Genomic DNA, 14,411 nt, shown 5'->3' with positions numbered 1-14,411 from the left:
ATAGGTGTGACTTTATGGTTGCAGTCATATATCACACTAAGAAAGTATACTTTGTACAGCACAATAGACTGAAAGATTCTTTTGGGGTTCAGTGTATTCACATGAATCTAGGCAACTAGTTTAATTGAATATATTTAGTTAGCCATGGCTTAATATATTGTACAGAAAACACCAATGTGGTTTATTTAGTTAGGCATTTGTGTGTGCGCATGTGTATCTTGATGTTTGGCAACTAAATGAACAAGTCCCTGCATGTTTTTGGCAAGATTTTTTTTAAGTGGTTTGCTCCTGTCATCTTAGGACTGAGAGAGAGAGATGATGGACCCAAGCTCTGCACATCCTGGTTGGTAATCATGAAAGGAGTCATAGACTGACCAAGCCAGATTCAAAACATGTATATGTATATGTCTTGTTTAATTAAGCAGACAATTAGCTGCTGTCTCAAGCAATTTGGAAGAATATGTGAGGTAGCACTATCTAGTGCTGTTTTGACTAAAACACATTTTAATTTTTAGTAAGAAATATCAAACTGATTATATGTATGTCACACAGAATAACTAATGAACCATGTTTTAATTTAATTTGTTAAGTGAATTCAGTCTATGTGGTGGGTTTGGTTCAGTCTGTTGTGCAAATTCAGAAGATTAGGTTAATTGGATAACTGATTCTCTTTACCATAGGTAAACTCAGTTTGAACACAACTTTAGGACTCTGTTCATAGATCTATATAAGATGTAATCTAACATCTATAGAAGATGTTGGAAAAGGAGTTTGGAGGTCTCCTAGAAAGCTGGAATAGTAATAGCACTTAGATTTGTATACTGCTCCATAATGCTTTACAGCACTCTGAGCAGTTCACAATGTCAGAATCTTGCTCCCAATAATCTGGGTCCTCATTTAACCAACTTCAGAAGTATGGAAGGTTGACTCAATCTTGAGCCTATCAGGATAAAATTCCAGACTCTGGCAGAGTTTGCCTGCATTACTGCATTCTAACTGCACCACCAGGACTCTTGACCAGGGACCATTGACCATCACAAATTACTGTCCAACCCAGTGGTGGGATTCCAATTTTTTTTTTACTACCGGTTCTGTGGGCTTGGCAGGCGTGGCTTGATGGGCGTGGCAGGCAACGGATACTGCAAAATCCCCATTCTCTCCCCTCCCCACGCTACTAACCTGCTTTCCAGCTCCATTCTCCTGTGCAGGGCAACAAAAGAAGACCCAGCCAATCAGCTGGGACTCGGGAAGCAGAGAATAGATGGGGGTGGGGCTAGTCAGAGGTGGCATCTCTGAACTACTCAAAATTTCCGCTACCGGTTCTCCAGAACTGGTGAGAACCTGCTAAATACCACCCCTGGTCCAACCTTTATTTGAAAATCATCAGTGATGCCTATTCCTTTGCTTAATAGCAACCACAATCAGGAAATGACTCATTTACTCCTTATTTTGAACCTGAGTCTGTTTCTAAACTACAGTGACTGTTGAGTCGGGTGCCACCTATCTTGTATTTCCACATCTGGTTTTTCTTGTCTTAGTGCAGGGCTGTCAAACTCGTGGCATCACGTCATATGATGTATCTCGACTTTTTCCCCTTCACTAAAATGGCGTGGGCATGGCCAGTGCGTGATGCATCCGGCTCGTGGGCCATGAGTTTGATGCCCCTGTCTTAGCCATGTATAACTCTGCATTTCTTCTAATTAAACTGAATTTTACTGGAAAAGAGGCCCAATGTTCAAGTCTTTCAGGATCCTTTTGAACCTTGAACCTTCATGTAGATAGCTGCGGAGAATAGCTGTGCAGTCCCAGGAAAAAGTGTGGCTGTTTTGGGGAACTGCAGTTAAATGCTGTGTGAGTGCCCTGTGGGATTTAGGAGTTTGATTTTTATTCTCCACTAGCACAGCAAAGAAAAGAAGAAATTAATATTTTCTATTTTAATATTTGTTATATACTTATTTATGTAACATAAATAACAAGCAAGGAATGCAGAATCTTTTCTGATGCTAGACTAAAATATATAGTCAATTCAAAATGGATAGGATATGAGACTAAAGCCACCATGTGTGCAACAGGGCCATACAATGGACAAAGGGGCCAGCTTCCCTGCTCAGCAGGGCAGCGTCAGGGAATTTAAAAACCGGCCTTAAGGTTCAAATCCATGTATGTGTTGGATGCAGTATGTGTATGTATTGGGAATTATACCATGTAATTAAAATTATCTACCATGGATTAGCCCGTTTTCTTCTTTTCTGTATCATCCTTCCTGACCTAAGCTTGGTGCTCTCCAGTCCGCTCTGTTTGGGCTAATGAACACTATACTGGTGTTTCAATGTAGAAAATTGAAACTCAGATCTCTATTTCTCCGATTCTCATTTAGTGGAGCAGTTTTTCTCCAAGGTAACCCGATACGTGAAGCATTTTTTGGGTTTCAGATCGGAAATATCAGCCCTAATAAACATAATATTCTATTATTTCTATGTGAAATAACATTACATTAATGTAGTCTGTCAAAGGAAGATATTTCCCTTGCCAATCCCACTATTGTTTGGCTGCCTGTTTGCTCTCTGCTGTACTCATGCTTGGATGACATGGTTGCTGCTCTTTCTGCTTGAAGTTTCATTTTCATCTTTCTGTCCAGGTTAATTCTTCCTGTTCCACACATCAGTTTGCTTCTTCCTGGTTAAACTTCTAACCTCCATTTTATTTGTAAGTTTTAAACAAAATTTACTTAAGCTTCATACCGGTTGGTAGATGCTGAGTCATGAGAGTATACTTGCCCTTGTCTTTAGCTCAATCTGTTATCCCACTCTAAACAAGTTATCGATATTTCTTTAATGATTACATAACAGTCTTATAATTAAATTCTGCTGATATACCTGAGCTTTTTAAAGTTTTTTGTCTTACAAGGACAACTTTAATTAGCACATGAATGTGAAGATCAGAAACCAAAGAAAATTTGCAATTATCAGTGTGGAACTAAAACATACAGTACCAAATTGGATACCCCAGAAACAAATCAACTTAGGTGGACTGGACTACAAGTGTGGCACAAAATATGTGTTTGATTTGTTGCAGGTGGCCTAGCTTTTTCTTTATTTTTTTAAAGCCCTACCATAATGTCTCGATACAAGGCTGGCTTGAGAAAAGGAAAGGGGAGGGGGAGGGGGGAGACAGGAATTGGCCAAATAAGCTATGATTGCATATGACATGCAAGAATTTTCCTAGTTTTAAAAAATTGTTCAAGAAGCTTAATTCAGGACTCAAGCTCATACAAAAATTAGAAAGGAATAAGCTCCCCCCCTTTTATTGCCAACTTAGATTGAGATAAGTTATTGCACTGTATATATATTGACCATCCCTTTCTGTCTCTTAGTATGTTTGTGATATGGCTTTTTCTCCAAGTTGAGATCACCTTCTTGTCTATTTTACTCAGAAAATATTTGGTAGCATCCAAGTTCTCCTGATGCTTTATTCAATGCCTCCTTTTTTTGTTTTTGTTTTAGACCACGGTCTCCCACAGCCCCACTGGGACAGAACTAGCAGTTTACTGGACTGCAGTAATCTTTCTTCTTGACAACAGCCTGTTTTTCAGGCTACCTTCTGGAAGTGGTGGAAAGCTGAATTATTAAGGGTTACATTGCAAGAGCTTAGCCATGTAGATTTAACTACTTTAACAAGTAATTGAAAAGTTGAATCATGTAGATTGGACAACTGTGCATGTTGCAAAGATTTCATGTTAATACTTGGCACACTCTTCTGAATTTATCATAGGCATATCCATATAATCAAAGACAGGTAAACATCTCCCTATAAGCCAATTCTGCTGTTGGGAAGGGAGATTTATTTTGGTATTGTTGGTGGGCAGATTTTACATGGGCTTTAGAGCAGGCAACTGATGGAAGGAAGGAAGGGAAGGGAAGGAAGGAAGGAAGGAGCACTTTTAAGTGTTGCTGTGGAACAAGTTGAACTGTATTTACTAGTCTAGTCCGTTTTTTTCTCAAACTTAGCTACTTTAAGATAAATGAATTTCAACTCTGAGAATTCTCCGGCCTGCATAGGTAAGTCCACATGTTGCTAAGGATGAGAAATATTAGTCTAATGAAATGTGCTGAATGAGTACAAGAATAACATGTTCAAATAACAGAGAAGCAGCTGAAATGCTGTAGTAGGAGGCATTTCTATGCAGCCTCTCCTGTCTTCCATCTCTAATTCTGAAGGCCAGGAGGATTTAACAGTGGCTTAAACATCCCTGTCAGGTTTATTTAACACACAAAGCCATAACTGAGGAAGTAAATCTTCTAAACATGAGTATCAGTTGTGATTAAGGTATGTTTCTCAACCACAATGTAATCCATGACCTAGATCTGCAAGTCACACTGGGCTTAATTAAGACCAGCCTGGGCTATACGTGTACATATGGACATGGGCAGTTTTCCAGAAAGATAAAAAGGGTTTGTTTTTTCCTCTATACTAAAGGAAATTTACAGGCATTTTTAAAAGATTTTTTTTTTAAAAGCCCACAGAAGGCTTATTAAATAGAACAGAGAAATCTATTCAGCTGTACAGTGATCAAAGGGTATCACTCTTTAGTACACAGCAGTCCTGTTTGATGAGACTAACTTGTAGTAGTTAGAAGAAAGTAGGTGGGTACAACCTGTGAAGTAAATATCACCTGGGTACAACCTGTGAAGTAAAGATCACCAAGTCATAGCTTTAGATTAGACTGTTAAGGGTGAGTTTGCTATTTGATCATTAGTTGAATGTACACACATGTGCATTAATGTGGCTTGTTTGGGTCATGCTTTAGCATGGTTTTTAGCAAACCATGGTTTAGTGTGATGCATGGAGCCAGCTGTGGCTTAAATTATGACCTTATTATGATGCTTATATCAGAGCTTGTGGTTGAAATGGCCAATAAGATGCCTTTAGAGATTCTGAATTATCATCCCAATTAGAACATCCAGGAATTAGGTAAATATATTTTCCTGTTCATTTATCCCAATACTGGTTAATGTTGCATCTCTTCCTGGCAGAAGTGGTCAAATTTTGTGTGTACCTGAGGCACAGCAGGCCTTCTCTAACAGCAAAAAATGCAATCATTTTCTCATGAAGCTTTCTTTAGAATGTGGCGCAGATGGCGGAGTAGCAAGGTGAGCTGGAACAGGATTGTATTCTCAGATTCAGAGGTGCCCAGAATTTGATATTCAGAGCAGAATTTTAAATATTCTCTAGGTTCATTTTACATTTAAATGATCTATTCAGCAGGCTCATTACCCATTTGTCCTGGTTCATTCAATACTAGGCTTTAAAAAACCCCCCGCAAATGTCTTGTTGCATTCAAAGCAATACCTCACAAAAGCTTTAGGTCCTAATTTATGGCTGATGGCCTGGGAAGCAAGTGCAGAGATAGGCCATGTTATACATGGCTGCCACCCATAGACCTAGTCTTCTTAATAATATGACAAAACAGCTTACATATAAAATCACAAAAGAAAAAAAAACCTGGTTTTTGCAGTATACTAAACCCATATCATACAAACTATTTGTTTAACATGTGAACAATAGCAGTGGTTCATGAATCATGGCTTTATGTTTTAGAATGTTACAGCAATAGGATTTAGACCTATATACTTCTCCACAGTGCTTTACAGCACTCTGAACAGTTTACAGTGTCAGCATATTGCCCCCAACAATCTGGGTCCTCATTTTACTGACTTAAGAAGGATGGAAAACTGAGTTAATACCGAGCCGGTTAGGATCAATCTCCTGGCAGTGGACAGGATCAACTTGCAATACTACATTCTAACCATAGTATTATATGAAACCAGCCAACTGTTTTAGGAATAAACAATGGTATAGCATGAACTAGAGTAACCCAGGTAAGAAAAGAAATAGGGTGGTCACTGAAATGAGTGCAGCTCAATAGATTAAAATAGTTTATGAATCCAGTTAATTTACCTGTCAACCTGAAAATCCCTGCTGGAAACTAGGAGAGAGAAAAGATTTAAATAAGCAACAGAAGAAGAGGGCTATTAATCTACTAAAAGGTACATTTTTAATAGTAAACATTCTTTATTCCAAAAGCAGAATTCCAAAAGATAAGAATTTGTATATAAAAAGGCATTTTATATTTAAATTTTCTTTTAAGATAGCAGAATCCTTTACCTTATTGCTAAAAGTGAGTCTCATTAAAATCTTGTTCCCTGGGTATACAATAAATATTAAATGGTAGACTCTCGTTAACAATAGGGAGCCTACTGACAATGACAAATTATAAAACATTGTTATAAAAATCTCCTAACTTAGCACAACCCAAACTAATATTGCATCAAGATTTTAAAACAGAAGTGGCATTAATTTATGCAGATAATTTTCTCTAAATTTAAATATCATCCCTTTATAATTATCAAACAATCCAATTTATACTTTGGGAGGGCATTCTGTATCTGGCTGTTTCTAGATGAATGATACACACTCCAAAAGGATTGTGTATTTCTGGTCATTTCCAAGCTCCTCCTTAGAGCAAAATCAATGTTTTAGGAGAAAGCATGAGAACAAGCTAGAGGAGTGGAGAGTCTATAGACTCTCCAGTTGCAAGGCAATGAATGCCAAGTTCACCCCGGTGCAGATAACACAAACCAGATTGCAGAGAGAAGACAAGCCATGAAACTTGAAGAACTTCTGGCGCAGGTGCCGATATTTGCCATCCTTCTCCTTCAGAAGTTGGTAAGCCTCTCGCTGACCTGAAGTTCCCACTTCCTGTCCGAGCCCATGCTCCTTTTCAATCTCTTGCATCTTAACCATGGTCTTGGTGGTGACTTGGGAGAACCAGGAGGCATTAGTGGCAACCAAAATGAGGCAAATAAAAAAGAGTGTGATCTATAAGGAAGACACAAAGTATCATGACCACTTCTGGATTCCAATATACTATACGTAATTTTCTTGGAGTCTTTTTTTTAATTGAGTTCTGGAATTACATTCTTATTTCTAGGAAAAATTAAAGGGCAGTTGATGAACCTGATTTTCCTCAATTTTAAGAGTCAATTAGCTACACAGTCTAAAAAGAATTAATGAAAATGATGTATATATTTTAAATTTATTTTAAATTAACTTCCCACCAATATTTCTTCACAATTCTATGAGGTAGGTTGCTGACAGAATGTGATTGGCCTAAAGTTAGAGTCAGTTTTCTACATTACACCCTATTTATTCTATATATATCAAAGGAACTAGTGCAACATGAATACTAACTTTCCTATGCCTAGGATCAGCTCTAACAAAACACCAGTGCTTCAGAAATATTGCAAAATCTGCTGGCCAGGAAATACTTGTCAATCACTTGTGTTCTTGACATTTTGCTCAGTACACAGATTATTTCTCATGATCCAAAAAGATTGTGGTGAAAAATTAAGGGGAGGAACCATAGGTTCTCAGCGATGTTTCAATTAAATCTTTAAGGACATTATCAGATATATATGTGGTTCATATATTCTACACATAACATCTGTATGCTTTCTCCAAGATTTTTATTTTATTGCCTCCAAACAAACTTGAGGAGCTAAATACAATGATTTTCTTCTTGAGAAGAAGAAAATGATAGTATTGCATAGTATCTTTTTCAACCTCTATGATCCTATCATTTTGGTTTGTTTTGTTGATCTTGAGTACAGTTAGCTGCCAATAAGGTGATTACATGTCCACTCAAAACAGGTTTTTTCAGTGCTGAACAATATTCAGATGCTTCCCTGATATACTCATGTTTAACAAACAGGGAAGTAGATATATACGGACTATATTTTTACTGTGAACGGTGGAAAAAAAATAGAAGATGGGCTCCAGCATGAGTCTGAAACCACTGGTCCCAGTGACCAACCCAGATTGGATCGTGAAAAAGATTATAACATCCCACCATTCACTAAATATATTTAAAGCCCCAGGCAATTATTCTGCTTCATGTCCCAGCCCCATGTATTTTCTTCTAAGTCAAAAGTTCTTCTTAGAAGAAAAGATAAATAAAAAAGATAAATTAAAAAAGGTAAATAAAACTCATATCTTTTGAGGCAGCACTACAGTTGTACTTTGAAAGCCCCCACCTTATCTGCCCTTAAGAATTTCTCTCCAGGATTCAGATGTTGTGCTAGACAAGAATCTGGTTTGTTTAGTTTTAGATTAGCATGTTGCATGAACACAGCCATTGAAGCATGACAGTCACTTCAGTGTTCTTACTCTTGTTGCTCTTAGCATGACAGAGAAGGCTGTTTGATAAGAAATGAAATCATTTATTTATTGTATTCTATATTTGAAAAATATGCCCAGAATTATTTAGAAAGATCTTGTAATGCTGCACATATTATCCTGGGATCTACTCTGCATAACAAAATTACATCAAACAAGAAATTAGAGTAAGACTGAAGCACTCACACTCAGATTTTTTCAGAGGTGGGAATGGTGATGAAATGAAAAAGCATTACATGCTAAGTATTGTAATGTCTTTCTGTAGTAAAATATTACAAAAGATATGTTAATTCAGTAGGGTTCTTGATTAGTTGATAAATTATAAAAAAGGGCTTTATGGCATTTTAAAGACAATCAAATTTATTATAGCATATGCTCATATTTAAAGTGCCACAAAATATTCTGCTGCAAAGGTTATACATAACTATTCATCTATCCAAGAATTATTAATTTATTATGATGCATTTTATGTGAACCTTTGCTTTTCTTCTGAAATATAGTTGTGAAGGCTGGGAGCAAAGATGCAGGGAAGGAATGAATATGATAGTGTTCTAAATACACCCTCTGAGTTGGAATATTCTGGAAGATTTAGAAATGTTATACACTGGGGACAGGGAGAAAGACAGAAAGCAGAATTGCAATCCTAAACCAGTTTATTCAGAAGCCCACTAAATACAGACAAATAGGGACCTCTTCAATTTGTATTATCTCTGTTTATCCTTTATGAATGTCACTATGTCACTATCATTCTGCTTACCAAATCATTTAACCAAGAAGGCTGCTAAAAGTTCATCTCATAAGAACCTGGCCATGGATTTGTATATAGATGTAAAGCATTCTGAAACTAAAAATTATTACCCAGAGAAGGAAGCATTAGTGCCTTTCCACCATCAACAGCTATCACTTGTGTAGCTATAGAATTGAATGGGTAATTGTCTGTATGTCTTGTAATGTAAATATATCTACCTGTATATGCCATTATCACTATCTTTAATCTGAAGCAGCTGGTGCTGCAAAGGTCCTAGGGAAGGGGTGTCAAACTTGATTTCATTGAGGGACACATCAGGGTTGTGTTTGACCTCGGAGGGCTGAGGTGGGCGTGGCCATGGTGGTTGTAACACGGGACATGAGTTGGGGGCACCTGTGGTGGCCAAGTGCTAAGGCAGGACTTCCCTGAGACCCTCACTCACTCTCATTATAACCTTCCTTTCCTTCCTTCTATCTATCCATTCATCCGTCCTTTTCTTCTTTTTCCTTCCCTCTTCATTCTCCTTTCTTCTTCCTTCCCCTCTTTCCTTATTTTTCCTTCCATGCTCTCTTTCCTTCTTTCTTTGTTTTTCCTTTTCCCCTTTCTCCTCTTCTGTCCCTTTTTGCATGCTCAAATGCAAAAGAGGAAACATTTCTCCTTTTGTTTTGTTTTTAGTTTGTTTTGATAACCCTCTGCCAGTGAAAATGGAGGGGGGGCATCCGCACCCTGCCTGGGCCCCATTTTTGGCCGTGACAGCCTCTCTGCCTGCAAAAACGGAGCGGGAGGGGCATGTGCCCCCAAGCTCCATTTTCACTGGTAGAGGCACCATGGTCCTTTGCTGTTTCCAGGCCGGCCCCATCAGCCAGATTTAAACATCCCACAGGCCGGATCCCACCCATGGGCCTCGAGTTTGACACCCCTGTCCTAGGGAGATAGGAAGAACATGGAAGAATATACATGAAAAAGTATCAGAGCATTAAAATGATAGAAAAAGATGGACTTAGAAGGCACTATTAAATAGGAGATAATGGAAGTCTTCTAAGAGATCCAATTTGAACAGTGAAACTGCTTAGGTCAATGAAGCCAAGAGGATTTTTTAAAAAATAACAAGATCTCTTTCAATCTTAGATGTGTTGGGAAATTTGAATGCTGATATGATGACAAGCTGAAGGCATTTTCAGAATGTGCCTATATAACTTTCTGCCTGCATGCTTGCCCCTGAATGTAAAACTGCAGGATTTTAGATCATTAATTGCTACTTACCTGAACAGTTTCTCTGGTGCTGAGAAGTTCCCGTGGATGGTATGCAGCAAATATGGCAAGATTAAGGAATGTGCAGCCAAGTAAGGTATAGAAATAGAAGGGAAACAATTTGCCCTGTACCAGGCCAAAGGTGTGCCGGCTCACAGTTCGGAAAAGAACAAAACCTAGAGACAAAGTAAGGATGAGTTATATGGGGAAACACATCCTTTTCTTTAAATAGTGGGAGAAGTTCAGATTTCTACATAATACTCTTTGATATGGCCCAAGGGCTAATCAATAAATAAAGAACAGAACATAAAACACGTTTTTCTACATTAAAAATAGAGAAAGCTACTGGCAAATTTGGAAAACATGGTTGTTTCTCTCCTTCCAACTCATGTTTCCTCTAACTCAGCCTTTGTCATACAGAAGAATAACATTCTAAATTAGCTCCCTTCCTGCCCTACATACATACCTGCAATGAAGGTTACCCATATCTGCATTCCCCAGGCTGTAGAGAGGAGAAAAAGCTGGGTGATTCTGATAAGACCACTTGGCTCACCTTCCATCGGCATCTCTGAAGCAAGACACATAAACATGGAAGAAAAGGAGTGAGAAAAGGGAAGAACAAGGAGACATATTGAAGGGTCTTTCGCCTGGTCTTAGCCATATTACTAAGTCCCTGATCATTGCCCAAAATGTGTAATATGGTTCCAACTATTCTGTGATGGAAAACATACCAAAAATATGTTTACTTTTGGATAGGCTCTGAATTGTATATGTATACATAAAGGACTTTTTAAAAAGGTAGTAATTGTTTTACTATCTATTTTGATTAATTACTGCAATTCATTTCAACATGTCAAATCCTCAAACATTTGCCAATGTTACTTCTGTCAATGTTATCAAGATGTATCTCATTTTTTGCTAATGGGGATATAAATCATGGGAACCAGTCATATTTTAGCTGTATTGAATGTCTAAACATTAATCTCCCTTCCAAAGAACCTCCCACTGCACAAAATAGCAGCAGGCAGGCAGCGATAAGAGTTGGAGAGGCAAGCAGGCAGGCATGAGGCAAAAGTCACTTGCTCAAAGCTGCCTGCTACTCTGCCTAAAACAGCAGCACTCTTAATTGCCAAGAGACTAGATTAAATTTAATCTCCCCACACCTGCTCTGGTAGACAAGGCCTAGTTTGCTTATTTACATACTAAAGTGGAGGCAGGAAAGGGCCATCTCTCTCTCTTTCTCTCTCTCTTTTTCCTTCCCTCCCTCCCCCTCCCTCTCTCTCTATCCTATTTGTAAAACAAGCAGTCCAAAGTCATTTACAGGTAAGTCAGTCAGTTATCAGTCCAGGGATAATCCAATAATAAAGTCCAGTTCAGTATCAGACTTACATCAAATCCATGAATATCAGTCAATTATGAAAAATGGAGGAACGGCAATACTCTCCAACAGAAGGAAAACAGAGACTCAGACTCTTCTGAGACTAAGAGTAAGACAACCCAGGTTTCTGGCTCCATCTTATGGCCGTTTGAGAAACCACACCCAATTGCAGTTTTTAGCATGCTCTTAAAGAGACAGTATTAAAATGTCTAACCTGGTTTATATATTTCCAAGCCAAATACCTGTTAGGTGACTTATATTCCTAACGCATTTCATAAGAGAGTGACTCGGGTTGGTATTACAGCACTTAATTAGAAAACCATTATATGTGTTTTCATAAATATAAGTGAAAATTATTATTAAGAACTAAAAAATACACAAAACAAGATATATCAACCACAGTATGGCAGCCTTGCAAGATCTCCCTAGAGGACCCCAAAGCCTGAAAGCATAGTCAGGACTTGTTGAATGATAAGAGGGATGGTGCTAATCTCACTTCTGGGTGGTGGTGTGGGGTGAAGATTCCATAAGGTGGGTGCTGCAATGTGGTGAGCTCCTGTTACTTGCCCCAGCTCCTGCCCACCTAGCAGTTTGAAAGCATGCAAATGCAAGTAGATTAATAGATACCATTTTGGTGGGAAGGTTACAGCATTCTGTGTGCCTTTTATAGCCATGCTGGCCTCCTGATTATGAGTATCTTTGGACATTGCTGAGTCCCTCAGTCAAGAAACGGAGATGAGCACTGTGTCCTAGAGTTGGACACAACTGACAGGGAAACCTTTAGCTGTTTACAACAGAGAAGGCCTGCCTCCTGGGATCCGCCAAATGTAAATTTCCTGACAGATGGGACTTGCAGCATGTCTTCTCTGTCAGATCTGATGCGATGGGCAGTCCCTCAGATAATATGGCCCCATGCCAAGAAGAGTTTTAAAGATCAACATCAGCACTTTAAAGTAGGGGCAACCAGAAGCAAACGCAACCAATATGTACTTTTCTAGGAATACATATAACTGCCTGCACCACTGCTTTCTGCACAGATGAAGCTTCCAGATAAGTTTCAAGGGCAATCATATGTAGAGCACATGACAGAAGTCCGAATGGGAAGTGACTAGGTCATAAGTGACAGTGAGCAGAGCCCCTTCCCCCCCATCCAAGAACTTTGCACACGAAGTTGTGCAAAGGCCTTCCTAGCCACAACTTCCACCTGTTCTTTTGAGTAAGAATTGTGAGTTAGAAAGGACCTCAGATTGCACATGGCATAGTCCTAGAATTGGAACTTTTAAGTCGCTCAGTCTTGCCAGGGTTCAGCAGAAGCCTGTTGTTCCCCATCAAGACCCTCACAGCCTCCAGGCATCAGGATAAGACACCCACGGCATTACTTAATTCTCCAGCAGCAGAGATGTACAATTAAGTGTCATCAGTGTGCAGTACTGATGATACCTCATTCTGTGGCTGCAGGTGAGCTCACCCAGTGGCCTCATATAGATGTTGAATAGGAGAAGAGCGAGCATAGAACCCCTGTGGCATCCCATATGGTTGGGGGCTGTTAGTGGGGTCTCTCTTCCCCTACCATCAACTGGAATCAGTCCCGGAGAAAGAAAGTAGAAAAGCACAACACTGTGTCTCCCCCACCCCCTGAGCCAATCCAGGATTAATGGTATCAAAAGCTGCAGGGAGGGAGGTCATGTAAGGCAAGGATGGTTGCACAATTATCATCCTGTTTTCACCAGAAATCATCCATTTTGAATTTTTAAAAATGATGAAGGGGAGGGCGGACTGGCTGTGCTTCAAGGTGAAATGTTCTTCAACTGCTAGCTTTATTTTCCTGAGGTTTTAGGTTTGTGTGGCTACATAGATTAGATTCCAACCCTAAACTCTGTCTAGGTTTATAAGCCATTTAACTTACTTTAGCCCAATATTTCCTGGCCCCAGCCTGTGGTTCATTTATGGTTCAGCATGTTTTGGGGACCCCAAAAATGTTAAGTATTTTGCCTTCCTGTGAAAAGTGTTGTCTGATTAACACTTTCATGTGGCATCCATGATTCTTTCTCAAAATCCCAAATGTTCCATCAGCCCCTAAGGTAGAGGGTGGCTGAGTTTCTACGCATCTGTGGAATTAAACTAATTTCCAGTACACAAAACCATACCTTGAACGATTAACATGAAGACTGGCTGCATATCTAAACTATGATTGGCTGTCGTATTTACTACCCAAAGGAAGTACTGTCGACACAAAGCGGAGCTCTTCAAACAAGCCTTGATGAATGCCAAAGATTTTGAGGCAATTCACTTCCAAAAACCATTGCTCAGTCCACGCTGCCTTGACATCTCCGCCCCACAAAGAAGCCCGCTGTTTCGGGGGCGGTGCAGATTGGGAAGGAAGGGGCAAAGTTGAAGGCAAACTCGGGAAGTGGGAAATCACTGAACTTGAAAAGCTAGAAAGGGAGAAAGCAGCTTTCGCAATGTACAAGAGCCTAAAGAGACAATTCCGCACACGAATCTTGCCCTGAAAGGCAGAAGACTGCCGGATTCAAATGCGCTCTCCCTCCCCCAGAAAAAGCAGCGTGAATGCTGCTCTCTTCCCTGCGCTGATCTCGGAAAGAGCACCCAGGCCACGCTGCCCCAACCGCGGCGCGATTTCCCCAGCAATCACCCACCTCTTCCGACTCTTCACTGCAGCGCCTCGGGTAGTGACTTTGCCCCCGTGCTACTTAGCAAGCAGCCCCCGCCCTCTGCATTCAGAAGGAGTAGCGTCATGAAGGGAGGCGTGGCCACGGCTGGCCGCGCCCCTTTGTTTGA

The 14,411-nt window shown here is 39.6% G+C and overlaps 1 protein-coding gene across 2 annotated transcripts; it reads right to left on the bottom strand.

Annotated features, from left to right (window-relative positions):
• Nucleotides 1-6,032: 6,032 nt before the first annotated feature.
• On the bottom strand, nucleotides 6,033-14,401 carry TMEM205 (transmembrane protein 205). 2 transcript variants are annotated; one of them, XM_026679632.2, is made up of 4 exons: nucleotides 14,270-14,401; nucleotides 10,701-10,802; nucleotides 10,247-10,410; nucleotides 6,033-6,879 (listed from the first exon to the last, which is right to left on the bottom strand). In XM_026679632.2, the coding sequence occupies exons 2-4, from the start codon at nucleotides 10,798-10,800 to the stop codon at nucleotides 6,577-6,579; spliced, it is 567 nt and encodes a 188-aa protein (XP_026535417.2). In that variant the 5' UTR covers nucleotides 10,801-10,802; nucleotides 14,270-14,401; the 3' UTR covers nucleotides 6,033-6,576. The 2 variants fall into 2 exon arrangements, with proteins under 2 accessions (XP_026535417.2, XP_087813206.1); XM_087957080.1 differs by having other exon boundaries at nucleotides 11,624-14,297.
• Between the last annotated feature and the right edge of the window lie 10 nt (nucleotides 14,402-14,411).

Source organism: Notechis scutatus, chromosome 2 (assembly GCF_049901735.1).
Source record: "Notechis scutatus isolate UNSWTSFEM ecotype Mainland chromosome 2, rNotScu1.2, whole genome shotgun sequence".
NCBI classification, from domain to species: Eukaryota; Metazoa; Chordata; class Lepidosauria; order Squamata; family Elapidae; genus Notechis; species Notechis scutatus.
This window is presented reverse-complemented; position numbering and strand designations above follow the sequence as displayed.